Genomic DNA, 27,788 nt, shown 5'->3' with positions numbered 1-27,788 from the left:
CTGGAAGAACAACTGTCGGTAAGCTCCAGCATGAGCTCAAATTTGTCTACTTTCACCTTCATGGTCTTTTTGCAAGATACGCCCTGGAGGAAGAAATAAGCTGGTGAGCCTTCTAAGAATATTCACTCTTGAAAGAATGGAAGGAAGGAAGAAAGATTAGGGGTTAACATGCTGTCAACATCGAGGTCATTAAAGTTGGAGCACAAGCTCAAATGTTTCAAGGATGGGGAAGGAAATTGGCCATGCCCTTTGAAAGGAACCATCCTGGCATTTGCCTGGAGCAATGCAGAGGAATCATGGAAAAACTAAATCTGGATGGCCGGACGAGTCTTTGAACTGTCATCTTCCTGAAAGTGAGCCCACTATGCTAACCACTGCACCATCGTGTTCTGTTGCACTCTTGGAGTTTTAACAGCAAACCACAGTGTGATGCACAACACCTCTCCTGTTTTGTCTGCTACCGGAGTTGGGTGATCATCTCTGTAATTTTTTGTGCTTACAAAACAAACCCATGGCCAAATATGCTGCTCATTTTTTGATCTTCTTTATTTCATCTATCAATCCTAAATGGTAATGGTGCCAGACTGGGGAGCAATACTCAAGTATCAATCAAATGAGGGTTTTGTAAGGGGACTACACTTCCTGAAGACTGTTCCAATGAATCTCAGTCAGCTATCTACCCTTCCTATAATTGAGGACATAGGCTGGAAGTGCTACTCTGACATGAAAAGGTTGACACAAGAGAGAAATGTATAATGTGCTGCATCAAACCAGCCAGAAGGCTGATAAGAGAAAAATTAGTTTCATGTGGTCATTCCACTCTGTTCACTTAATCTCAGTTATATAATGGATGTGACTGTTCCCAGTGATTGTTCAGCAATCATGTAAATACACAATAACAAGCATTTCTAGCTTTTTGTGCATGATACGCTCACATTGAGGCCTGAGGGTCAATTGAAAATCCCTGCTCCAAGTGTCTAACCTTCGCAGGTTTTCTTGTATTTTGCTATAAATTTCTAGTTTCTGGACATGCAATGGCATCATTTGTGAACAGCACTGTGGACCTGCCAATGTTCTTCACTACGTCATTTACATACACTGTGGACAGCAATAGTCCTGTAACACTCCCTTGAGGTATGCCCAAAGATGCTTTCACTTCTCAAGATTTCTGTTCCTTAAGAACTAAAGCTGAGCTCATATTCAGTATATGTGTATTTTGTTCATCATGCAACATGTAGAAGTGTACTAAATGCCTTCCAGATGGCAAGGAACATGACACCAACCTGGGTGGTGGTATCTACTGCATTCTGGGTCTCGCGGATGAACAGAGTGAGTGGGATTTTGCAAGATTGTTTGTGAAATCCATACTGATTCCTACAGATGAGATTTTTGGTCTCTAGAAATGTTATAACCACGCAAGCATAAAATTTGGTCCCAAATTGTACAATGGATGGACATCAGTGATATGGGGTTTTAGTTGTGTCCTTATGTTCAACAACAGTTCTTGAAAAAGGGAATAACCTGTTTATTTTTCCAGTCATTTGGAACTTAGCTAGCACAAGGGTGTTGTCTGCTCAGAACAGGAAGTTTCAATCATTTTCATATCAAGCAGAAATACATCCCAATCTTTCTTAACCATCTGTGCATCATTAATGATCAAAAATGTTATAATGGCCTCGTAGTCACTGATTTGTATATCTACGTTTACTGAATCAATAAGTTGAGGGACGTTTGCTTTCTGCAGCTCTAATGCATTTTCCTCGTGAGTGAGTTGCCTAAACAACATATCAATGTAATTTTGGAAAATGTGTTTAGTAAAATGTGACATGAATATGTCCCTATTTCCTGTGCCGGATGCTTTTCCCAGGCTATGGCCAGCAGATTGCTCTCTCTCCATACTGCTTAAGCATCATAAGAGAATTTCAAGGTGATATTTTCCAATGTTTGCTTGAAGCTTGCTTGGTGATAGAAAATGGTGATGGAAAATCCAGGGTGGAATAATGACAATATTATGAGAAGGATAGGCTGCTATTCACCATAAAGTGTGTTACAAATAGGTATGGCCAAACTTTCAGGAAACATTCCTCACACACAACTAAAGAAAAGATGTTATGTGGACATGTGTCCAGAAACACTTAATTTCCATGTTAGAGCTCATTTTAGTTTCGTCAGTATGTACTGTACTTCCTCAATTCACTGCCAGTTGGCCCAATTGAAGGAAGGTAATGTTGACTTCAGTGCTTGTGTTGACATGCGACTCATTGCTCTACAGTACTAGCATCAAGCACATCAGTACGTAGCATCAACAGGTTAGTGTTCATCACGAACGTGGTTTTGCAGTCAGTGCAATGTTTACAAATGCGGAATTGGCAGATGCCCATTTGATGTATGGATTAGCATGGGGAAATAGCCGTGGCGCGGTACGTTTGTATCCAGAACGAAGGTGTCCCGACAGGAAGGCGTTCGAAGCAATTGATCGGCATCTTAGGGAGCACAGAACATTCCAGTCTATGACTCGTGACTGGGAAAGACCTAGAACGACGAGGACACCTGCAATGGACAAGGCAATTCTTCATGCAGTTGACGATAACCCCAATGTCAGCGTCAGAGAAGTTGCTGCTGTGCAAGGTAACGTTGACCACGTCACTGTATGGAGAGTGCTACGGGAGAGCCAGTTGTTTCCCTGCCATGTACAGCGTGTGCAGGCACTATCAGCAGCTGACTGGCCTCCACGGGTACACTTCTGCAAATGGTTCATCCAACAATGTGTCAATCCTCATTTCAGTGCAAATGTTCTCTTTACGGATGAGGCTTCATTCCAACGTGATCAAATTGTAAATTTTCACAATCAACATGTGTGGGCTGACGAGAATCCGCACGCAATTGTGCAATCACGTCATCAACACAGATTTTCTGTGAACGTTTGGGCAGGCATTGTTGGTGATGTCTTGATTGGGCCCCATGTTCTTCCACCTACGCACAATGGAGCACGTTATCATGATTTCATACGGGATACTCTACCTGTGCTGCTAGAACATGTGCCTTTACAAGTATGACACGACATGTGGTTCATGCACGATGGAGTTTCTGCACATTTCAGTCGAAGTGTTCGTATCCTTCTCAACAACAGATTTGGTGACCGATGGATTGGTAGAGGCGGACCAATTCCATGGCCTCCACGCTGTCCTGACCTCAACCCTCTTGACTTTCATTTATGGGAGCATTTGAAAGCTCTTGTCTACGCAACCCCGGTACCAAATGTAGAGACTCTTCGTGCTCGTATTGTGGACGGCTGTGATACAATACACCATTCTCCAGGGCTGCATCAGCACATCAAGGATTCCATGCGACAGAGGGTGGATGCATGTATCCTCGCTAACGGAGGACATTTTGAACATTTCCTGTAACAAAGTGTTTGAAGTCACGCTGGTACGTTCTGTTGCTGTGTGTTTCCATTCCATGATTAATGTGATTTGGAGAGAAGTAATAAAATGAGCTCTAACAAGGAAAGTAAGCGTTTCCGGACACATGTCCACATTACATATTTTCTTTCTTTGTGTGTGAGGAATGTTTCCTGAAAGTTTGGCTGTACCTTTTTGTAACACCCTGTGTAGCAATGCTGCTGAGTTGCAGGTAGGCACAACAAAATGTTTCAAATGGCTCTGAGCACTATGGGACTTAACATCTGAGGTCATCAGTCCCCTAGAACTTAGAACTACTTAAACCTAACTAACCTAAGGACATCACACACATCCATGCCCGAGGCAGGACTTACGACTGTAGCGGTCACGCGGTTCCAACACACACACACACACACACACACACACACACACACACACACACACACACACACACACACACACACACACACACAGCCTTGGCAACCCGAGCTTGTGGTCATGTGTGTGTGTGTGTGTGTGTGTGTGTGTGTGTGTTTTGTCTAATTCTGATGAAGGTCGTTTTGGCTGAAAGCTTACTTATTTAACAGTTTTTTTTGTTGTGCCTATCTGCAACTCAGCATCTCTGCTATATGGTGAGTAGCAATCTATCGTTTTCATAATATTGTCAATTACTAATTTTGATAAATTTTTTACACTTATCTCCATACATATTACCGAACATTCTGTCCTTATTTCATCTGATATTCTGAATTTTTCAAAGCAATATGTGGGTTGCCATCAACTGTGTCTACCCTCTCTTTCCGGTATACACTACACCCAGAAGTTAGAATTTTGATGCTATTTATTTATGGTTTAAGTCAACTTTCTGTATTACAAGTGTGTTTATACTATTTATAAGAAATACAGATTACTCATTCTAGGCTCTGTAGTGTGATGCAAGTAAGTGCACATTGGCCCTTTTTCTAATGCTATCATGTGTACACAACACATTCAATTCTGCACAAATAACAGTTTCCCAGGAGTAATACACATGTCACCTATTTAAAAGACCTCTATAATCCTCCACTCAATAGCACAAGTTAAGAAATCTTCACCTGAGATGGTTTTAGAATTAATGGAAGCTTTGTTTTAAATGTTAACACTGAAACCCAAACCAGAGCACCACAGTTAGTCCTGTGGATAATGCGAAAAACCACGACTTGGGCTTTCACGTCACCAGTAAGAGAGGCTGTCCTCAACATTTCAGTCAGACATGGAAAGGAGCTGTGATTGGCCTTCCAACTGAGACAAAGACATAATTGTTTCTGACATCAACCTGAAATGCAGGCACATGCACACAGTATGTTCAACAGCTTCCAGCAGAAACTCCTCAACATCTCATGTTAACTTCACCCTGGAGGAAATGTTATAGCTCAGAGGATTACCACCCTCATATTACAGCAGTTGAGGACATTAGTGGAGACTATGAAAGTTCTCTGCAACCTTCCTTATAAGCTAATCAAATACAACTTCTCTGAGACAATACTTAACCCTACTATACAAGTTAGAAATTAGAAAAAGGAGAAACTGCAAATACTCAAGTATCCCATACCTGATCATGACTTTTATTTACCTATTTTTCAGGTCACACACTCAACAAACATAAGATCCATGACTAGTTGGATTTAACAGCATGAAACAGATTTTAAAAATTGAACGTCAAGTCAGTGAGGCACATCATAGATGGGAAAAGGAAGGAAAGCTTCTTCAAACCAAATGCCACAGTGCTTTGCTAAACATGTCCTACTGATGAATACGCACGTTCAGTTGAACGTAGACTGCAGACAATGGTGCAAATTGGCAATTTTCACGTTTAAAAATCAGTGCCAGAGGCAAAAGAAGCAATAAATGACAGAATAATCCTACAAACATCCAGGATGCTAGGACACTTTCACATTTGCAAATCACAGGAAGATGTGAAAGAAGGGATTGATAAGGGAAAGGAAAATCCTACTGCCAACAGTAGCTGAAAACCGAATCTTTGGGTTCGTGGCCTGGCACTTAACAACTGAGCCATCATCCCGCACCATTGCAAATCACAAAAACTTAACAAATTTGTTGATCAAAAACAATGGTAAAATGCTTGATCACATAATACACTGAAAACTGTGACTGGTAAAACACAAATCATTTAACCACCACCAATTTGGGCAGGAATCCTAAAAAACATATTCCCAAAACTAAAGGAGATTCCATGAAGGTAATCAATCACGCAATGAGAGCCTAAACTCTTGTGACTTTCTTCTGCTACACATTTTCAAGATAAGGGGTAGAACTGGCAGTATTTTAATAAAATATAAAATTTATTGAGGGATTAGTGATGAAAACTAGTGACTACATCAGGTTATTTAAGAAGTGAGACTCATTGTGAGTACGCCACATTCTATGCAAATATAGAATAGTCAAAATTAGGATGACCAGAAATTCCAATAACATTTGACTATAAAGGTGCCGAAGCACTGCTGGCAGCACACACTCCGCTGCAGAGTGAAAATCTCATTCTGGAAACATCCCCCAGGCTGTGGCTAAGCCATGTCTCCACAGTATCCTTTGTTTCAGGAGTGCTAGTTCTGCAAGGTTTGCAGGAGAGCTTCTGTAAAGTTTGGAATGTAGGAGACGAGATACTGGCAGAAGTAAAGCTGTGAGGACCGGGCGTGAGTCGTGCTTCAGTAGCTCAGATGGTAGAGCACCTGCCCGCGAAAGGCGAAGGTCTCGAGTTCGAGTCTCGGTCGGGCACACAGTTTTAATCTGCCAGGAAGTTTCAGGTACGTCAAAATTTATTTAGAGACTGATCAATTCATCTGTTTATGTGTATACAGTATTTTAATTCATATGATCAATAAAAATGCTGAGGATAAAAGACCTCTTTTTCGTACAATAATACCAACAGTCAAATTCACCAGTCCTTCACAAAACTATGCAATGGTTATAGACAGCAACAGTATCACCTCTATTATTATCATTACTATTATTATAGCCATATTATTTCATTGTAGAAAGTGAGAAGATAATTAAGCTGATTCACTTTCATTTAAAGTAATTTTTAGAATACAATTTTCAAGACAAATAATTTTGCCACATTATCAAATGCATTCAGTTCTGCCAGTGAGTCAGTATATTTACACTTTTTGTTGTGCTGTTCCTTTCTTTCTTATACAGACACTAGGCGTTACTGTGCAATTGCTGATATAACTACTACACTGCCTTTTAACACAATTACTGGCCATTGCACAGATTACAGTAAGGCCAATAATCTTTACTCATAACTTGAAAATGTACAATACAGTATGAATATTCAAAGGATGCTCAAAAACAGTGTTCCAATTAACTTCCACTCAACAGTTTCTGTCTAAATATCCCAACATACTTTCCACTTAATATGTGAAATACTAAATTTGTTAATATCTGAAGTGCATTTTAGGTCCACTGAATAACCTGTATTTATGTCACTGTGAGAAAATTATAGAAGTGAGTATGAAATATATATCTGAGACAGAAGCAAGTTATGCAGACTAACATTTGTGTTCAATGAATGTGAAGAAACTGCTCATAAAACTAACCAAGGGTGAGCAGAATATTTATAACCCATCTTTTCCAAACTGCAAATGCAATCCTAGCTATACTACACCTTCTGTAATATAAAGAAGCAGTGACTAATTGCTAAACTGACTGTGCATGCACATATCTCCACTACTTCCTCAATAATACAAAATGTTGAGAACAAAATCATAGCCAAATAATGAATGCTGCATCATTTGTTATATAGAAAATAATAATTATTGTTGACAGGAATGATTTTATTCTGCATTACCAATGAAAATAAGCCTGCAATGATTTGCAAAATGTGTGTGCAAAAAGTATCAATCCTTTTTTTTTTCATATCAAGAAGTATGATTTATTCTTCCGTGCATAAATAAGTATTCACAAAAAACTTATCAATGAAAAATTCAACATTAGTACGGGCTCTTGAAATATTGAGTGAAATATGAAATGGTTCTGACTTGTACTAACCTTCATGTATGGTTCACATTTCTTTTGAAGTTCTTGCAGTGAAATTTTTGACCTTGCGTAACCATAAAACCTTGTATTAGGTGGTAGGAGATTATCCCTGTAAAGCCACCACAATGTAGGATATATTTTCTTCTTTGCTAAATCACCCTGTTAAAAAGAAAAATATATATGTATTAAATTACAGAACTACAAAGTGTAGGGCACATAAGAAATTAATTGACATATAAGTTTTCAATCATTAGCTGACATATCCAGGAGGCTACATCAAATCTGGATATAAGTTACATGTAATGTGAAGTATTATCAGTTTTATGAGTGTTTGGAATACATATTAACACTTACTGCATCATAATGCTCCTGAATAGTGTGTGTCACAATGCAAGAATGTGCTGGAAATCAATTCATGAAGAAGAAGGCAGGGGGAGGCCAAATTTTTTGAGGGAGCATTATTACAGAAAAATGACAAATTACTGCTGTGATGTCAGACTTCTGATAACCACCAAGGCGTTAGTTTTCACCAACAACATTACTTCTAGACAGAATAAAGGCAGCATTTTGGAACAACTTCCAGAGATAAACTGAACTTCCTGCACTAGACTGGTAAACTGAAAAGCAAAACACGTCAACACTGTACTAGAACACAGCTGAAAAGTAATACAGGATGCTACAACAACAGGAATGGCAAAACTAAAGGCCAAGTATGAGCTACGCCCGTAAAAAAATCTTTTTATGAACACAAAATAAAAATCAAAAACTAAACAGCACAATAACGTTTTTTTTCATCAACTAAAGCTCTTTAAGCTGCTGCAGTGAGTTTAAATGCAATAATAATTACACTCTTTCATATGCATTTTCATCACTCTGACAGATGGGCATCAAGATAACAGATAGGTTTGTGACATCAGAAAGCATTCTATTTAAAATACAAATTAAGAGTGTTAATTTGTTACAATTCTCTCTGGGCAATCTCCATAATTTACAAGTATAACTGACACTAAGATACTGCCTCAGAAGCCAATGTTCCTACAAGTGAAAAAGAGACAAAGAATAGCAAGACTTTCAGAAGGAGATCATAATTGTGCTATGCAAAGTTGTCACAGAATGGGAAATTAGAGGGAGGTGATGGGAACAGGATGAGGACTGAGTTTCAACCAAGAATTATGAATATAAATATGTGACAGCAATATTGCCTTAGCACTTGGAAGTTATGCAAGAGGGAGTGAATCCTCTTACAGTCAAGTCACTTAGATGAATTAGAATGTAGGCATCTGACTTGGCATACTCCTCTAGCTGAATCTCTGTGAGTTAGCCTGCTCTCCATCACAGACTAACTTTAATATGTCAGTCAGAGTTAGAGGATATAAGTGAGGATAGAATGTGGCAAGAAGCTACTTAAGGCTTATTTACAAACGAAATAGCTGTATAAAAATAACAAAAATACATACTAAAGACAATACAGGTGAAATCCAAAGTTGGAGAATGTAAACACTCTGTAGAAAAAGTTAGTCAGCCCCAAGAGGCATTGTGCAAACATCATGTAACACTGCCTCTAGCCTTGATAGTGGCCACAATTCAGTGAGAAAGTGGGCGCACAAGTTTCTTCAGGTATGCCATAGCCAGCTGAATCCACTCATCGATGATTGGATCTGCTGAGTTACCAAATTTCAAGGATATTTATTGTTACTGTTCATCCACTGTTCCAAACAGTCCGAAACATTTTATAAAGTATGGAGATTGGGTGATTTAGTAGGTTAGCCAAGTTGCGACCAAGTGGTTGAGAGTTCACCAAACCAGTAACGAACGTGTGCATCCGTGTGAACATGTATATTGTCACCTTGGAAGATGGCGTTGTCACAGCATACTCATCATGAGGTTGCCGAAGAAAGGGCAAAACTTGATCACTGATAATGATGAATACTCATCATGAGGTTGCCGAAGAAAGGGCAAAACTTGATCACTGATAATGATGAACTGAACATCCTGCTTCATGTTCATGGAATTCACAAAAATCTTTATTTTCAACAATTTGACTTGTTTTTGTATGATCTTGCAGAATTACACTGGGTGCAGAAAGTGAATGTGTAATAAAAGACATGTCAAGAATATAAAACACTCAGTATCAAATATTTCTTAAAGAGCCACAATTCTAATCAGGCTGTCTAACTATAATGATTATATAGAATATTATTTACAGACTTAATATATTGGGCAATATTTTACACTATAGTATTCCTTCCCCATTAGACAGCATTTGAACTTCTCTGGAAAGCTACTGTCATGACACCATCCAATAGGTTTCTGTGAAAGTTTCTTATTATCTTGATACCCGAGTACCAAGATTCTTTTCCAATAATTGTCATCAGTGAGTGGGGTAAGGTTCTTAACTGGTTATATCTGTGTGTGTTGAGGGTGTGGACACCTGCATATGTTAACCACCCTGAACTATCTTTTATAATGAATATTATTGTTATACACGCATATGGAGATTCAGAGCTTAAGACACTTAAACATCTGAAGAGTTTCTGCATGTTTCAGATGACTTTCTTTTAAAAATTGTCCTAGCTGCTTTTCCCTCAATGCGCAGATACCTTTTACTTCTTGTATGTTTGAGTTTCCCCACATTATTACTCCATACTGCATCCAAGAGATGGTTGGTACTGTGCACAGTAACCATTTGCCTGCAGACTGCTAGCTGCTTTAGAACTGATAATATCAAGCTGTCTTCTTCCAATGTGCCTGTCTGCCACTTAACACCACCTCTACGAGGTAAGTAGCAATTTATTCTATTTCACATTGTTGTATTCCATCACAGATATTTTTTTTCCCCGACAGTTTTAATATGCAGTTTTCATTTCAGCTCATTATCCACAGCAACCTAGTGACTTCTTCTTCCTCCAGTCTTGTTTCATTCACCTTTGTATCCATATGCACTGATTTCTCTGTATCTGAACACTGCATACATAGCCCTTTTCAAGTTTATAATTAGTTCACTTTGAATGAGCCATTGTACTATGACATTTACAGAAATATATGCTCTTCTCTAAATCTGTTTTACATTTTTCTCTTCATTCTGTATTGTCATGTCATCTGCATAAAGTATCTTCTTCTCTTTCTCTTCAACACCTTTATAATTTATAAACAGATTGAACAGCAACTGCCCACTTACCAAGTTCTGTTGCACTCCATATTTTATGCTTTTCATGTCTGACTGGTATGGGTTTTCTACTGAGATATACAGTTTCCTGTTGCTTAGGTATGAGTGTATGCAATCTCATGTTTGTCACTAAATACTGTAGTGTTCCAGTTTTGCATACATATTTCATGGGCAACAGTGTTAAATGCTTTAGAAAGAACCACAAACCTTGCAGATACAACCTTTTTTTATATAATAACTGAATAATACTTTCCACCTGACTGGTAACTCCTGATTTAGCAGGTTTACCCTTTTGGCAACCAGGCTATGATTGTACAAGAGTGTTGTGCTTGTCCATATAAACAACTCATCTATTATACGTAAGCATTTCCAGGAGTTTCAAGGAGCTGGTCTTTAGTTGTCAGGTCTCCCTTGTCCCCTTTGTTGTTTACTGGTACTACCCTACTTATCCGTGGTTTTTTTGCAAACATTCCATAGCAGTTCGATATGTCCATCATTGATGTGATGTGATGATACATAATTTCTATATTTGTTAGTACATGGTCAAATACATCAGTGTTACTCCTATCAATTGATCATCATCCACAAACCCAGTAGAATTAAATATGAAATAAATGTTTCATTAAACATGCAGAATCTATATAATAATGAGCTGAAAACTTGCCAAAAAGGGCTTCAAAACATAACTCAGATTCAAATGACAAATAATATTTGCAATAGGCCAGAAACAATCAGATGTGTACAACAAAACTGAAACACTAAGTACAAAAAGGAGATTTTGTCATCAGAGTACAGTAAGGAGCACGCAGTATTGACAATTTCCTGTTAATATAACCATTCAAGGGTTTAAAAATTATAAACCCATTAGCAGAAGCAGGATAAGGATGGATACCTCTCAACCACACTACTGGACAACCATTCCTTTCTTCCTTTTAAGCTGTCAAAACACTGTCTTTGATACCAACAACTCTCTAAGGGATTATTAATGTTGTTCCTGACATAACTAATGTCAAATACGGAGAATTCGACAAATAGTCAACTGATCTTTTTTAAGTTTGCAGCTGAAGTATGTGATACCCACATGTTGGATTTTCTTGACCTGGCTTATGGATTGCAAGCATCACACAGTGGTGCACTGGTCATGCATGATTCCTGCTGTATCCTAATTTACAGGCTGACACATTGATCATCATGCATTAAAGTGTTCACCTAATTCTCGTCAATGCTCAATAGGTTTCCCAAATGGGGCAAATGGCTGAAATAAAAAAGAATCTCTCTTTCACCCAACGTATCATTTTCTTCTTGTGATTGTAGACCTTGTAGCCTGATCTTATTGATAGTGTCAGTATAGAGACAGATTAAATGACAAATATAGCTGTTCTGAAAGTGAGCACATCACACGCAAGTGTGAGAATTAAAACCAGAAAGCTTACTGTGTGCAGTATTACTCATCTTTATAACTAACACCATATTATAGGACACTATATGTGCTCGCTGTCACTGTTGAACACCAGCTGTCACTTCCTTACTGTGTGGATGGAAACGGTTCTAAGCCTCTTTAATCAAAAGGGCAGCAATTTTTTTTACGCAAATAAAACTGAAAAAATTTTTTCTGAAAATGGAATTAATGAAGTAACTGGAGATCGAACAAAAAAATTTCATGCACAACTAAAATGAAAAATTCAAAACACTTTATTTTCTGTTTTCTGACAAGGGAAGAAGTGATACAAAGTAATGAACCCACAAACGCCAGATGTGTGCACAGGTAAAGCTTCATAAAAGGGACAAATCCATGAGGCTCATATCCAACATGAGACAGAGTCCTAACACCCCCAATAAATGCTAAACCAGAACAAAGGTTAAACACACCACACTCATTTTATGAGCAGTACAGTTTAAAAAATATGTACAAGTTTGTGGACAAGTTAAGGATGCAGTCATACCAGTTAAATCCATCTTTGCATCCCCTGATGTGGTGAATTTATACACAAACATGCCTGTCTGCGAGACATTAGAAATAATTACGAACAACCTTATAAAACAGAAAAAAAGTACAGGAGAAATAGGCGAATTAATGGAGCATCTAGAACTGACATTATACTTTAACCATTTCATACTTAACGGTAAAATATATCACCAACCTGAAGAGCTAGCCGTGTGCTTGCCCATTAGTTATAAGGGACAGGTTTCAGAAATTATTGCTAGAGAATTTCACGATACCAATTTGTGAATAGAGTTTAAGGATAATGACATTATTCACTTCAGACTGAGGCACTGTGTGAGTAAAAAGGCTTCAAAATCCATGGCAGCAGGTGTATGTAAACTAAAGTATGGTATGGAAACTGCCAAAAGTTCACATTGATAAATCAGGTGGATGTTTGAAATGTGCTTTAAAGAGCACACTTCAATTCACAATAAATAATAATGTCATGTGACTAGGGCCTCCTGTCAGGTAAACCGTTTGCCAGGTGCAAGTCTTTCAATTTGACGCCACTTCAGCGACTTGCACGTTGATAGGGATGAAATGATATGAAGCATGTCCCTAGAATCATTGATACACATTTGAAAGTGCTGCACAATGAAAATAAGGCACACCTGCTGACACTGTTAGAAGAAACTGAGATTTTTACACATCGTCTGCTAGAGCCTGGCAACACATTAAACCAGCGGAAGGATTTTATTAGTAGTACACTTTTAAACTTTGAAGGTCTCTTCCAACTGTCCTCCACCTTGACACAGCGCATGTATGAAAAACAGCCCCACTTACTGAGAGGAGACAGCGGTAGCACATCGGCTCACACATTGTCCTAGCAGCAGTTTGGTGTGCATGTACATAGTGTAAAACGGCATGCCATATAATGCCACAAAGCATAAGCAAGTGCAATTAACCATAACTGTCACATCCTATTCCCTGTAACTTTAGTTGGTGCACATAGTTTCACTTTCATAATTTTTGTTTAATACTTTTCATGGTTTTTAATATGTAATTCAGTTCTAGGTCTTCTACATATTTTCACTTCTATAATTTTATGATCTTTAGTATTTTACTATTTTTTTACTATTTCTACAGCCATTGTTCTATACTTTTAACATTTTAGTGATAATTTTTATATAACCTTTCTTTATATACTTTCAGAGGGAGATCTTATGGTTTTATACTTTCAACGTTTTACACTTTTGATATTTTAAGATACTAATTCAGTTTCAGTTAATTTAGACTTTCATAATTTACTGTTTTATCCCTTTTACAGTTTTACACATCCATCAGTCTGTGTTTTTAATGTTTTAGTGGAAGATTTTTACACAATTTATTTTTTGCAATTTTACTATAAGACCCTCTCCTCTTCTTAAACCAATAACATCCCTGCCACAACATTGCAAACTCCCCCCCCCCCCCCCCCCTCCATTCAATCCAGTTGGCACCAAGGTGCTCTGTGGCACTCATCATTCTAGTAGGGAACAGGCTGTCTTTATAGCTCACCTGAAAATTTTGCAAGAGGTAAGTCATTTGTGTGAAGAATCACATTCTTATCACAGCTCTCCACTCCCAGGATGTCGAAGCGGTCTTCAAATGTAATCAGTTGGCTGTACAGAGTCTAGCTAGCCCTGCTGATCATCTATTTTGGCAGCTTTGTTTCAGGCACTCTATGATCTGCTACATGTATCCACATTGGGATGCCACCACTGGAGGGAAGTAATTGACTGCATTCCACTGAGTAGTATGCACGAGGGCTGGCAAGTATACTGAGAGGTCTATGGTGCAGTAGAACCCCGTAGCAATTTGGTTTGTTTATCTACCAAGTTTTCAGAAGGCATACTGCTTCACAAAATACGATGCTCCTAACAGCTCGAATTCTTTGGCAGTGCCAACACAACCCCCATTCAGCAGAGATTATAACCCCTACGTACAAAAACACCAGTACCTCCAAAATGTATCCCCTGTAGACATAGGGTACAAGAATCTTCTCTTTGCTGACAGTTTCTACTACACCATATGCATCCTGAACCCATATAGGTTCCACTACAGAACAAAAGGCATTTCCTTTCTTCTCTTTTCTGAGTTTGGGAGTTTATAAAAGTTAGCGAAGGGGTAGAAAAACTTTGGGAGTCCTTCAGGCAGACTTCAACCTCCATATATTCTGACACTGTCTCCTCCTCTCATCAGACATCCTACTGTTTCTCTTTTGGAGACAACAGTGGATTCTTCATACAAAGAAATGACTAGGAAACATCCTTTTATCTGCCTGTTTGGAGGGGGTACTGGGCTGTCCTCCAGTAGTTGCAGCAGGCTTTGTAGCTTGTCTGGAGGAGAAAATTCACTTTGCTGCTGGTGGGTTTTTGCAAATACAATTGCAAATGTGTGTAGTGACACCTGTACTGATTGAGTGTTTGGTGCTGCAAATACTTTTATTTGCTGTTTCTTCACTGTTACTGTGAATGGCGTTGCAAAGTAAGGTGGCTGTATATCTCTTTGCTCTTCCGCATAAAATCACTGGTACCTGAATCACTTTAAAGGAAGGCTGAACTCATGAATCTCTTCTTGGGATGAGTGTGATTCATAGCCCGCAATTTAAACTAATCATTGGCAGTGTTCCTGTGAGAATTAGTGTGATACACGAAAATTTCACAAGTAGCTAGGGACAGGATGACAGACCCAGACAAGGCCCCATGTACCTGTCCAACCTAATACAATATTGTGTTTTTGCTGTTGTGTGTACAGTTTATCATGATATTAAAAGACACACAAAGTGAATTAAACTACATAAGTTATTTTACTGTCATCTTTGCAAATGCCCAATGTTAAACTGTATTTTCCCCTACAACTGACTTGGTGAAATCAATTCAGAGGTTAGAGGAAGGCAATGGCATACTGCCTCCAATAGGATCATGTCTAGTGTAGTAGCCACCAGAAAGATAGCGGGAGGCGCACATTGGCACGGCGCGTTACGGACGGTAGTTGCCGCAAGTAGAGTCCCGTCCACCAGAGGGCACGCGAGAATTCGGATGCGACCTCTGCCAGCATGACAACAACAACAACAACAACAACAACAACAACAACTCCGGCAGCACGGGCCGTGCCCAGTCAGTTAACATCGGGCATGCCTAGGACACAGTCCCGATCTACGCTAAGTGAAGTGCGATGTAAACTTGAACAGTGTTACTACACAATTGGCGACGAGTAGAGTCGTTCTTTCGCGTGTTGCGTCATTTTTCCGGTTTCGCAGCTTCTCCACGGCATGGAGGATTTGGTGCGAGTTTTGGTTGCGCAGCAGACGGAACTCATGGTCACCATGAAACAAGTGCTTCCGGCGTTGCTCTCCACGCCGTCTGCTCCGGTGCCGTTCCCTCCTCCCTTTCCCCCGTATGACGAGACGGCGGAGGATTGGGACACATATGAACATCGCCTTCGGCAGCATTTCCAGGCGTTTCATGTTGCCGGAGCGGAGGTATGTCATACTATCTTCTTGTCTTGGATATCTCCCTCGCTGTATCAAGTTTTGCGGCAGCTAGCGCCGTTGCAGGAACCCTCGTCCTTGTCTTTTGACGCATTGTGTTCATTGCTGTCTTCATATTATCGCCGCCGCACGCATGTTGTGGCGGCTAGGGTCGAGTTCTATCAATGCACGAAACAGCCCCATCAGTCTTACCGGGCGTGGGCCGCTACCCTGCACGGTCTTAGTCGCAAGTGTCATTTTGTCATGGAGCAGTCGCGAGAGTAGTACGCCCACGTTATGGTACGCGACGTCATTGTTCGTTCGGCCCCTGATAGGGAGGTCCGGCAACGGGCCCTGCAGTTAGAAAACCCTTCCCTCGAGGAAGTCCTGTCCATTGCTCAATCGTATGAAGTCTCTCACGCCGCAGGTCAACAGCTGGAAGCGTGGTGCGACGCCGCGGAGGTTCAGGGCGGCGCGGCCGCGTCCACTGTGTCAGGGGTGGACGACGTGCGAGCGGTACAATCCGGCTGTTACGGCCGCTCCCGCACGGCGCGTAAACAGAATTCCGGCCGCCGGCCCCTGTTGCCGTCCTGTGCGTCGTGCTATATACATCATGATCGGTCAGAGTGCCCCCAGCGTTGGGCCGTTTGTCGCAAATGTAATAGAAAAGGTCAGATTGCTAAAGTTTGCCACTCAGCCTCAAAAGAATCGAAGGAAGCAGGTACAGAGGACATGGACGTTGACATTCAGGAAGTTTCATCGGGCCAGGCTCCCGACGCATCGGCACGCAAACTCTTTATCGAGGAGTCGGTTCGGTCGCGCCGGTTACAACTGCAAGTTGATACGGGCGCGGCAGTTTCGTTGTTGAATGCACAAACTTATTCCGACCTTGGATCGCCCCCGTTGGCGCCAGTTTACTGGCGTCTACGCGGTTATGGTAAACAGTTCATTCCCCTACTGGGTCAATTCACTACCGACGTGACTTACAAATCAGTCACTCGGCCTATTACTTTTATTGTTGTCAGTGATGCGAGCTCAACTAACCTTTTTGGCCTGGATGCCTTTCAAGCTTTCGGTTTTTCTATCGCCGACACCATACAGTTGGTCTCCGAAGACGTTCCCTATCAATCATTGGAATCTTTGATCTCCGACTTTCCAGATATTTTTGAGGAGGGCCTGGGGCGTGTTTCAGATTTTGAAGCTCACTTAACGTTGAAGGTGTCGGCTCGCCCGCGTTTTCTACGCGCAAGGCAGATCCCCTTGGCTCTCCGCCCTCAGGTAAAGGAAGAGCTAGACCGGCTGACAGCCCTAGGGGTCGTTCTTCCCATTTCTTCCAGTGAGTGGGCTTCGCCCCTCATTATTGTAAGGAAGCCCTCGGGAAAATTACGTCTTTGTGGCGATTTCAAGGCCACCATTAATTCCCAATTGGTGGTGGACACCTATCCTTTGCCTCGTGCTGATGAATTGTTCTCCTCCGTGGCGGGAGGCCAATATTTTTCGAAAATCGATCTGTCGGAGGCTTATCATCAGATACCACTTGATGAGGACTCCAAACGGTTGGCCTTTACTAATACCAGCGGTTGGCCTTTGGAATATCCAGTGCCCCGGCGATATTCCAGCGTTATCTTGAGCATGTCACGTCGACAATTCCTCATTGTATTAATTACCTGGATGACATAATTGTCACAGGCCGCAGCACGAAGGAACACTTGCACAACCTTCGCACCCTCTTTCTCAAATTCAGGTCTGTGGGCTTGCGTTGCAACCTGCATAAGTGAACCTTCTTTCAACCATCCATTGAGTATGTGGGCTACACCATCTCTCGGCACGGTATCCAGCCACTAGGCAGTTTGGTCCAAGGTATCGTCAACCTTCCTCGGCCCGCTTCGCTGAAAGACTTACAAGTTTTTTTAGGCAAGATAGCCTATTACCACCGGTTCATTCCCAGGGCTTCCACTATAGCCCACCCCCTGTACTGCCTTCTGCACAAGGGTGTTCCTTTTGATTGGTTGCCTGCATGCGAGCGAGCGTTCACCTCGTTGAAGGGCCTCCTCCCGTCAGCCCCTTGTTTGGCTACTTTTGATCCCCATAAGCCGTTGGTCCTGGCTACAGATGCTTCGCAGTATGGGGTGGGGGCGGTCCTGGCCCATCGCAACGCAGATGGTTCCGAGCAACCACTGGCGTTTGCGTCTAAAACGCTTAGTCCCGCGCAGGCCCATTACTCCCAGATGGAAAAAGAGGCTTTGGCCATTGTCTATGCTGTTACCAAGTTTCACCCTTTCTTGTATGGCACGAAGTTTCAGTTAATCACTGACCATAAGCCGTTAATATCGTTATTTGGCCCCGCCTCTCAGATTCCGGATAGGGCGGCCCACAGACTACAGCTCTGGGCCTTGTTCCTCTCTAAGTACCATTATGACATTCATTTTCGCCCTACAGGACAGCATGCCAACGCCGACGCTCTTTCCCGTCTTCCGGTGGGCCCGGATCCAACGTTCGATCGAGAGGAGATTATGTGTTTTCATTTGGATGAGGCGTCCCGCCAAGTGGTTGATGGCTTCCCGATCACTAGTTCTCGAGTTGCGAGGGAAACGGCAGCTGACCCGGTTCTCCGGCAAGTAGTTCGCCTCATTCAGCAGGGGTGGTCATCCCGCCCTCCGGGCCGGGCCTCGGACCCTCTTCGTAATTATTTTTTTTCTACGGGACCGCCTCTCGGTCTTGGACGGCGTTCTCCTTCTGGCTACCGATGATACAGCTCCTCACGTGGTTGTTCCTGCAAGTTTACGACGGGAGGTCCTCACGTTATTACATGCGGGGCACTGGGGTGTTTCCCGTACTAAAACCTTGGCTCGCAGACATGTGTACTGGCCCGGTATTGACAGAGAAAGTGCGCACTTGGTGGCCGCCTGTTCCCAGTGTGCGAGCCAACAAGCATCTCCCAGGGCAGCGTTCTCTTCATGGCCGCCGGCAACCCAAGCATGGGAACGTGTTCACATCGATTTTGCGGGCCCGTTTCTCAATGGTTTTTGGCTCATTGTCATTGATGCTTATTCCCGATTCCCATATGTGGTTCGCTGCTCCTCAACCACTTCAGAAGTTGCAATCCAGGCACTAGCAAAAATCTTTTCTGTGGAAGGTCTGCCAATCACCCTGGTCTCGGACAATGGACCGCAGTTTATTTCGCAGACCTTCCAGGATTTTTGTAGGCGCTTCGGTATTCGGCACGTTTGCTCTCCCCCCCTTACATCCACAATCGAATGGGGAAGCCGAGCGCACGGTGCGCACATTTAAGACTCAGATGAAAAAGTATGTGCACGAATTTCCTGCGGAGGAAGCATTGACGTTTTTCTTGACGGCATACCGGACCACACCAATGGGAGAACGCAGCCCCGCAGAGCCCCTCCATGGGCGTCAACCTAGGACTCTGCTGCACCTCCTCCGGCCTGGTCCTCGCCAGTCTTCACAAAACGGAGTACCTGGCTTTCCACTGGGTATGTCGGTCTGGGCCCGTGGGTTTGGTCGCAATCCACATTGGATACCAGCGGTGTACTGTGCCAAAATGGCCGCCAGCTCTATACCTTGCAGGCGGGGGACCGGGTGGTACGTCGTCACCAAAATCAGCTACGTCCACGTTCGGGCACCCACCCTCCGCCCTCTAGGACACCGGCTTCCCCATTGCTGGCACCTGTGTTGGTTTCACAGGGGACATTGCCTCCTCTCCTCGCTGTGCCTCTGCCGCACTGCAATGGTTCTCAGCCTTGGCAGCCTCCAGTAGCTCCAGCACCGGCATCGCCATCGTTCGAGATGCCCCAGCGAGAGCCAGCCCCCCTAGCAGGCCCAGTTTCTCAGGAGGTTGGTTCACCTGTGGTCGTCCCTTCCCCTTCGTCCCCGCCACTGGGTCTTGCCCCTCCCGGGGTGGAACAGGATCCGGAGTTCGACAGCTTGTCGCCCGTTCTGTCCCGGGCTCCGTATTCGAAGGTTCCGGCTCGAGGGTTGGCAGATCCCCTCGCCTCCGGCCATCCAATGGACGTGGAGGTCATCGCTCCTGCCCGACGCTCCACCTACCAACGCAGTGGATCACAGTGGCTTCACCCCCCGAAGGAGGAGGAGTGTAGTAGCCACCAGAAACATAGCGGGAGGCGTACATTGGCACGGCGCGTCACGGACGGTAGTTGCCGCAAGTAGAGTCCCGTCCACCAGAGGGCACGCGAGAATTCGGACGCGACCTCTGCCGGCATGACAAATACAACAACAACAACAACAACAACAACAACAACTCCGGCAGCACGGGCCGTGCCCAGTCAGTTAACATTGGGCATGCCTAGGACACAGTCCCGATCTACGCTAAGTGAAGTGCGATGTAAACATGAACAGTGTTACTACATCTAGTACAGCACAAACCAATCTTTGGGTAGGTGACAGCTTTATTTGAACTTACTCTGACCTTGATATCAATTCTTATTATTTTTCAATCATATATCATCAAAAGAAAAAGGCAACACTGATGCTGTAGAGAGATAACAAATAAATTAGTTTCAGTTACAACTGTACAGGAATATTACTGTAATAATGACTTTTAATATACCTTTCAGAATTTCTGCAGTACTTCACTAAAAAAAGGCCACACGCTGAATGTACAGCAACAAAGTGTACAGGCAAAAAAGGAATAGCAATATCAAATGGGGCAATATGAACTAAAGGAGCAGCACACACAACATCACTGTTTCATTACCAAACACCAATAAGGGAAAAAGAGCATGCATAGAGAAGGCTACAGACAACACACACCAGTTGAAGATGACAAAAGCGTAATGAAATCAGTAGAGAGCAAGAATTGTAATACAGCTGCACGAAGGAATGAGTGGCACGTAGGCAAAAGCCTTATGGAAGATAAGAGACAGTTGTGTACAACTTGATTAAGAACAAAAAAGTCCTGTGACTGAATGGAGAGTGAAAGACAAATTCGGGTATTTGGTGACATATACAAAAACAAAACAGAGAAATTCTTAAGAATCGAGAAGAGAGAGACATGACCAAAAATAAAAGAAAGAAAAGGTGTAGGGGAGCCAGCGCAGAGGAGGACAAAAACTGTTAGCAGTTGCTGAGGCCAATGGTATAGTAATTAAATTCAAATAAATACTTGTTATTCGATCAGACATTTTGACTTAACATGATATTTACTTTTGTACTCTCAGTGGTTTTGGATGTGTAATATTTTGCATAAATGTGTACAAAATTTCAGTTCTCTATTGTAGATTAATGAAAAGTCCAGGATGGAATAACATTATGAAAATAGTAGAGAGCTACTGACCATATAGAGGAGAATTGAGGTGCAGAGAAGCACAATGAAGTGACTGCTACACATTTTAGCTTTCAGCCAAAAGCCCTTCTTCTGAAGTAGAAACACACACACACACACACACACACACACACACACACACACACACAAGCACAAGCACATTTGCACACACATGACCACTATCTCTGGCCACAGTGTCCAGATTATGTGCGAGAGTTGTGCTTGTGTGAATGTGTGTTCGTGTGTGTTTTCTACTGTAGGAGAACGTTTGCACCACATGAGCACTCCTTCTAGCTGCAGCAACCAGATTGTGTGTGTGTGTGTGTGTGTGTGTGTGTGTGTGTGTGTGTGTGTGTGTGTGTGACAGAGAGAGAGAGAGAGAGAGAGAGAGAGAGAGAGAGAGAGAGAGAGAGAGAGAGAGAGAGATTTTACTTCAGAGGAACATCTTTCGGCCGAAAGCTAAAATATATAGCAGTCTTTTTGTTGTGCCTGTCTGTGACTCAGTATTTCCTCTGTACAGTGAGTAGCAACCTATTCTTTTCATAATGTTGTAAATCAATGGGATATTTACCAACTAACTGCATTTGTTTTTAGACACAGAGTCCCCATTCCTAAGCATTGACTACTAATGATTTTACTGCTATGCCAGACATATAAAGTATGTACATTAATAGAAAACTTGTGAAAAGTGGAGAAATGACAGACTATGTTGAATCTAATTTAGTCATATCTAACCAAAAAGAGAGAATAATTTGAAACAGAAATTACTTTGAATACTGAAGTGATCACATGCACTATTCAGTTTATTCTGTTCCTAACCCATAATTTCAGCAATGTGGAGTATACTGACCTGCTTTTCTCTTAGTTTTGATACTACCACTGCAAACACACACATTTGATAAACTACTACCATGCCCAAGAGTAATGCAGAATCATGCACACCAAATCATAGCTATTCTAACACATACCATTGTCTCTACATACATTTTTTCCACAGATATGACATATTACGGAGGCTATATGCTCTACGCAACAACACCACCAAATAAGCTCTTTCACTTCCCCAAGCCACCACAACACTTACAGTAATTCAGAAAAAGCTACAGACTTTCCACGATCATGACATAATCCATGTAAAATGAACTCCATTCCATCCCAGCATGTCTACAACACAACACAGAATCGTTGCTTCATTATAGAGCAAGTAAAACATACACTTTTAGGAAATAAATGACTCTATACAAAATTTGGAACATCTGCAACTGCAGTTAAGTAGTGAATTTTTTATTCTTATTTTACAACTCTGCATACATATTACATTACTCTCATCATTGTTGTTATTCTGGCTACTACAACACAAAAAAATAAAAAAACAACATATGGCCAGATCAACTGCAACTTTTTAACTGATATGTCTACATAAAAAAATTGGACTAGTTCTATGCAAGAAAATATGAAAAGTTTTAACGTGGGCACTGATTGTGCTTCAATTAAGCTCATATGGCATTCTGATTCAAAGGAGCTGAACAGATTCACTATATGTAAATAAAAACTTTCTGTGTCAATAGCAATAATGTTAATATATCTTCATTTCATTATATTTTTGGGATGTCCCTTTGACACATTTAGTGTGTTTCTAAGTTCTTTTCTCAAAATCAAACATCCTCTGTGATTTTTTTTAGGAAATTTCAAAAAGTATCTCAGTACTTTATAAATGATAAATATGAATATGTATTAGCTATATAACAAACTACTACTACATAATACGCAACATCAAACATCCTCTGTGATTTTCATAAGGACATCACAGACCATTGGGAATACTTCAGCATAATACTTTTTAACATGTCATGTATCTCCTTTTGATCCTTGATGATCATGCCTTGCATGCACACATGTATGGGCTATCCAATAAGAGGTATGTTCTGACAGTGTAAACGGAAATGCACTTTGTGAGAAAGACAAGTACCTGGGTTTGAGTACTGGAGCAGTAAACAGTTTTAAAAAGTTCAACATAGCACATAATATGCTAAAGAGTAATAATATGCTGTCTTCTTCAGAAAGGTGTTTCTAGAGGAGTGATTTCACTCTTCAGGAGAGCATATACTGTAATGGAAGTTCTTGACATAGGAATGGTGTAATGGGCTAAGGATTTTGAAACATGGAGAATAATACTGGCTGACAGAAGCTCTGAGTCGGGTTTGTACGGTATGTTTGCATACCTTAATGAACAACAACGTGGTCTGTGAACAATCAAGGTTCTATATTTGTGTCCTAGTCCAGCACAAAGTTTGAATCGATCAAGAAATTTTGATCCATTACCTGATTTTGCATAATATTTCTTCTTACAAAATTTCAAACATTGTCATTTCAATATGTTGGTACTCTGAAAAAACATCTGTTGTGCACCCTGGAGTGATTAGATGCAAGTCTGCCTTTTCAGGGTAACAGAATGGCTTTGGTTCATGGAATGTCTACTTTTGACAATTGCAAAATATCTACAGAAAAAAAAACAGTAGATGTGATGTGTGGGGCATATAACATTTCATCAACTATACTCTGATTAAAATTACTTTGTGATGGACATACTGCAGTGGTAGGAGGCAGGATTGCCAGCATGCAGCCAGCCACACTTCACAAGGCATTGCATGCACCTAAAAAACAGGCAACACATTGAGCACATGGTTGAGAAAGAATTACAATTGGATGGTGGCTGGCCCTTACCACACGACTCACTGAAACGTCAATCGCTAAGTAATTTTAATCAGAGTATAGTATTCCTATTTCAGAATGTAGTTCCACTGAAGAGGATGCACGCTAAATACAAGACAATAAGAAAGAATCCATTGTATAAATTCTGCAGTATGTCAATACCTCGTGAAACATAACACATGGCATACAAAAAAATGAAGAAATCAAACACAATACAAATGATATACAGAAAAATTGTCTCCCAAAATGTAAAATTCCACAAAAATGTATGTGGAAACACTCATGGCATGCTGTTACACACACACACAAGTAACAAGGATATGTTGATTTACTTAAACATTTGAAATTTAGCAGTTACACTGGTGGGTACTAGCAGCAACATCAATGCAGAACATAACAAAGTTGGGTAACACACATTAAAACACATATTGATATGAATGTCTACATAAAGACATTTTTCTGTAATAAGATATTGGAACACTACTTTATATTTTTATTCTGTTAATAACAGCAGAGCATCGTAATTAAAGCAGCAAAATAGTAGTAATTACTGTTGTGCATTTTTACATCCTTGCATATACAGAGTGCCACAGGAGGAACGGTCAGTGCTCAGGGACACGACAGGAACACTCACTTGAAGCAAGAAGTTCATATGGACATCTGCCCTATTCCAAATGGTTTCCAAAATAAAACACATTTTACCCAGACATGTGAGGGAAATGTCAACTGCACTTACCCTAATTGCTGGACTGGTTGCGGTAGTAAAATTAACTGACTACCAAGCTTGTCAGACCTTATGGCACTAGAATTTTATTTATGGAATTGGATGAAGGTCTGAGATGTACAAACAAAAGACAGCTGCGCGAGATGAAGTCCTGCTCGTATCACAGACTCTGTTGTCACCATTAGGGAATGTGCAGAAGCACTCAGACAAGCAACCAAACATGATCTCCAAAGAATGCACAAATGCACTGAAGTTGACCGTGACACACTCAAACATTTATAGTGAACTGTACAACCAGTGTAATGTGATGTGTACAACAATGCTTAGAAGTGAATGTGTTAAAAATACGTATTTCTCCACTGACACTTCATAAAACACATGCTGTAATGTTTACTAACTGTTGCACGTGTGTAAACCTGACAATTTATTGAATAATACAGAAAATAAATAACATGTACATTACACCTACATAGATACTCTGTAAGCCTCCATAAGGTGCATGGCAGAGGGTACTACCCTGTACCACTACTTGTCATTTCCTTTCCTGTTCCACTTGCAAATAAAACGAGAGAAAAACAACTGTCCATATGCCTCCGTATGAGCCATAATTTCTCATATCTTGTCTCTGTGGTGCTTATGCGCAATGTATGTTGGCGGCAGTAAAATCAATCAGCAGTCAGCTTCAAATGTCGGTTTTTTCTCAATAGTGTTCTTCAAAAAGAACATTGCCTTGCTTCCAGGGATTCCCGTTTGAGCTCCCGAAGCACCTCCATAACATTTACATGTTGTTTGAACCTACTGGTAACAAATCTAGCACCTGCCTCTCATTTGCTTTGATGTCCTCCTTCAATCTGACCTGTTATGGATCCCAAACACTTGAGCACTATTCAAGAATAGGAAGCACCAGTGTCCTACATGCAGTTTCCTTTACAGATTAACCACACTTTCCTAGAATTCTCCCAATAAACCTAAGTCAACCATTCACCATCCTTATCACATTCCTCACATGCTCATTCTATTTCGCATTGCTTTGCAACATTACGCCTAGATATTACACGACGTGACTGTGTCAAGCAGTACAGAACTAATTCCATATCTGAACATCACATGTTTGTTTTTCCTACTCATCCACATTACGGTGTTATATCTCAAAAACATTCAGAATAGAGCATATGTTCATATGAAGTTTTTACTTCAAATGACTGTTCATGTCATATTTCTAAATATTGACCATTCGTCCTGGGACACCCTGTATAACTGAGATAAAAGAAGTGAAAAATCTTAATGGATTTTTATAAAACAACTCATAGCATCCCTAGATGACCATCTCTCTCTCTCTCTCTCTCTCTCTCTCTCTCTCCCTCCCTCCCCCCCCCCCCCTTTTCGTGCGTGTGTGTGTGTGTGTGTGTGTGTGTGTGTGTGAGAGAGAGAGAGAGAGAGAGAGAGAGAGAGAGAGAGAGAGAGAGAGAGAGAGAGAGAGGAGGGGGGCGGGAGGAGGGGGGCGGGAGGAGAGGGGGGGGGGCACAGGGGGGATCCTCAAGCACCCTTCCATGATGAATTCTCATCTATTCCAAAGAACAGACTTCCACACCCCACTACACACAATTTTATTCTCTCACAAAATGAGAGCATGAACATTCCAGAAGATGAATGCAAAGCTAACGGTGATGCTTGCTTTGAGTCACCATTGTTCATTTACATTACTTTGAATCTAGCTGTTGGAGGAAATTTTCAGTACCAGTTTGTCTGTAAAGTGGAGCAGTGGCAGTGGTGTACTGCTCTGATCACCATGTGGCATGCTACAATCAAACTCCAAACATCTCTGCAGAGTCTTGTGGAATGACTACATGTGACACTGTTGATAGTGATTACGCCATTCAACTATGGCGCCTAGCTCAGTGGCTCCCCGATGTTATTGATGAGGAGCACTTTACACGATGGTACCATGCTTCACCTTCTCCTTTCCATTTCCATTAACTTCCGCAACAAAACAAATTAACACTATGTTGCAGAATCTCTCGTCACAGTCATCCATAGTCCACATTGCACATAACACTGAGGCAAGAAGGTGGATCTGACTTCAGGGTGTCACGCAAGCACTCACGGGGATTCAGATTAATAACTAGACCTCGCTCCAATGGTGAACAAAGAGGGAAATGGTCCATACACAGTGCACCTATAGTCCCTATCCAGAATTCAATAACATTAAAACTACACACAGAAATATTTTAAATTAAATCAATATGTTTTCTCCATTTCTAAGGTACACAAAATTTCAGTTTTATCTGATGTATTTTCACAATAATGAACAGAACATAAGAATCAACCTTAAACATAGCTGCTCTCTACATATGTGTAGGTCATTAGCAACAATGGAAACTGTCAAAGATATTCTTGAGGAGTTGCCTCCTCCTCTCCCCCCCCCCCCCCCCCCCTTTTTTTCATAAAAGTATTTAAACAGCCATCTGAGATCATTATGCATTCAATTCACACAGGCATGCTTCACGCGAAGGCCATCTACTGGGATTTGGCTACGTAATATGGTGTGCTGCATAGGTCCAAATAAAATGGTTCAAATGGCTCTGAGCACTATGGGACTTAACAGCTGTGGTCATCAGTCCCCTAGAACATAGAACTACTTAAACCTAACTAACCTAAGGACATCACACACATCCATGCCCGAGGCAGGATTCGAACCTGCGACCGTAGTGCATAGGTCCCTCCAGAATTCTTAGATTATTTTAAATGGTATGATAGTTCCACAAGAACACAAAAAGCAACTACAAATCTTCGTGCATTCTAATGTCCAACTGAGCCAACATCAAACATAACTCCACAGTGCTTTACAGCTGCAGAGAGTTATTATACTAAAGTTACATAGTATTTATGGTTCTCTCCTGGTTTTCAGAAAGGAATATTCAGCTCTTCTGTTTAAGAGCTTAGTAAGGGGCCTAGCAATCAAATTTTGTTATAAGGAAGGCAAAAAAATGTATGCAATGTGGTTTTGAGATGA

General features: G+C 41.3%; 1 protein-coding gene across 6 annotated transcripts in view; it reads right to left on the bottom strand.

The window, feature by feature from the left end:
- The window catches only part of LOC124556788 (glucose-6-phosphate 1-dehydrogenase), a 300,483-nt gene that overhangs the window by 62,031 nt on the left and 210,664 nt on the right, over positions 1 to 27,788 (bottom strand). For all 6 annotated transcript variants that reach the window (XM_047130797.1, XM_047130796.1, XM_047130800.1 and 3 more), the window contains one exon: positions 7,452 to 7,598. In XM_047130797.1, the coding sequence (XP_046986753.1) occupies positions 7,452 to 7,598 (147 nt within the window). The remainder of the gene's footprint in view (positions 1 to 7,451; positions 7,599 to 27,788) is intronic.

Source organism: Schistocerca americana, chromosome X (genome assembly GCF_021461395.2).
Source record: "Schistocerca americana isolate TAMUIC-IGC-003095 chromosome X, iqSchAmer2.1, whole genome shotgun sequence".
Lineage (NCBI taxonomy): Eukaryota > Metazoa > Arthropoda > Insecta > Orthoptera > Acrididae > Schistocerca > Schistocerca americana.
This window is presented reverse-complemented; position numbering and strand designations above follow the sequence as displayed.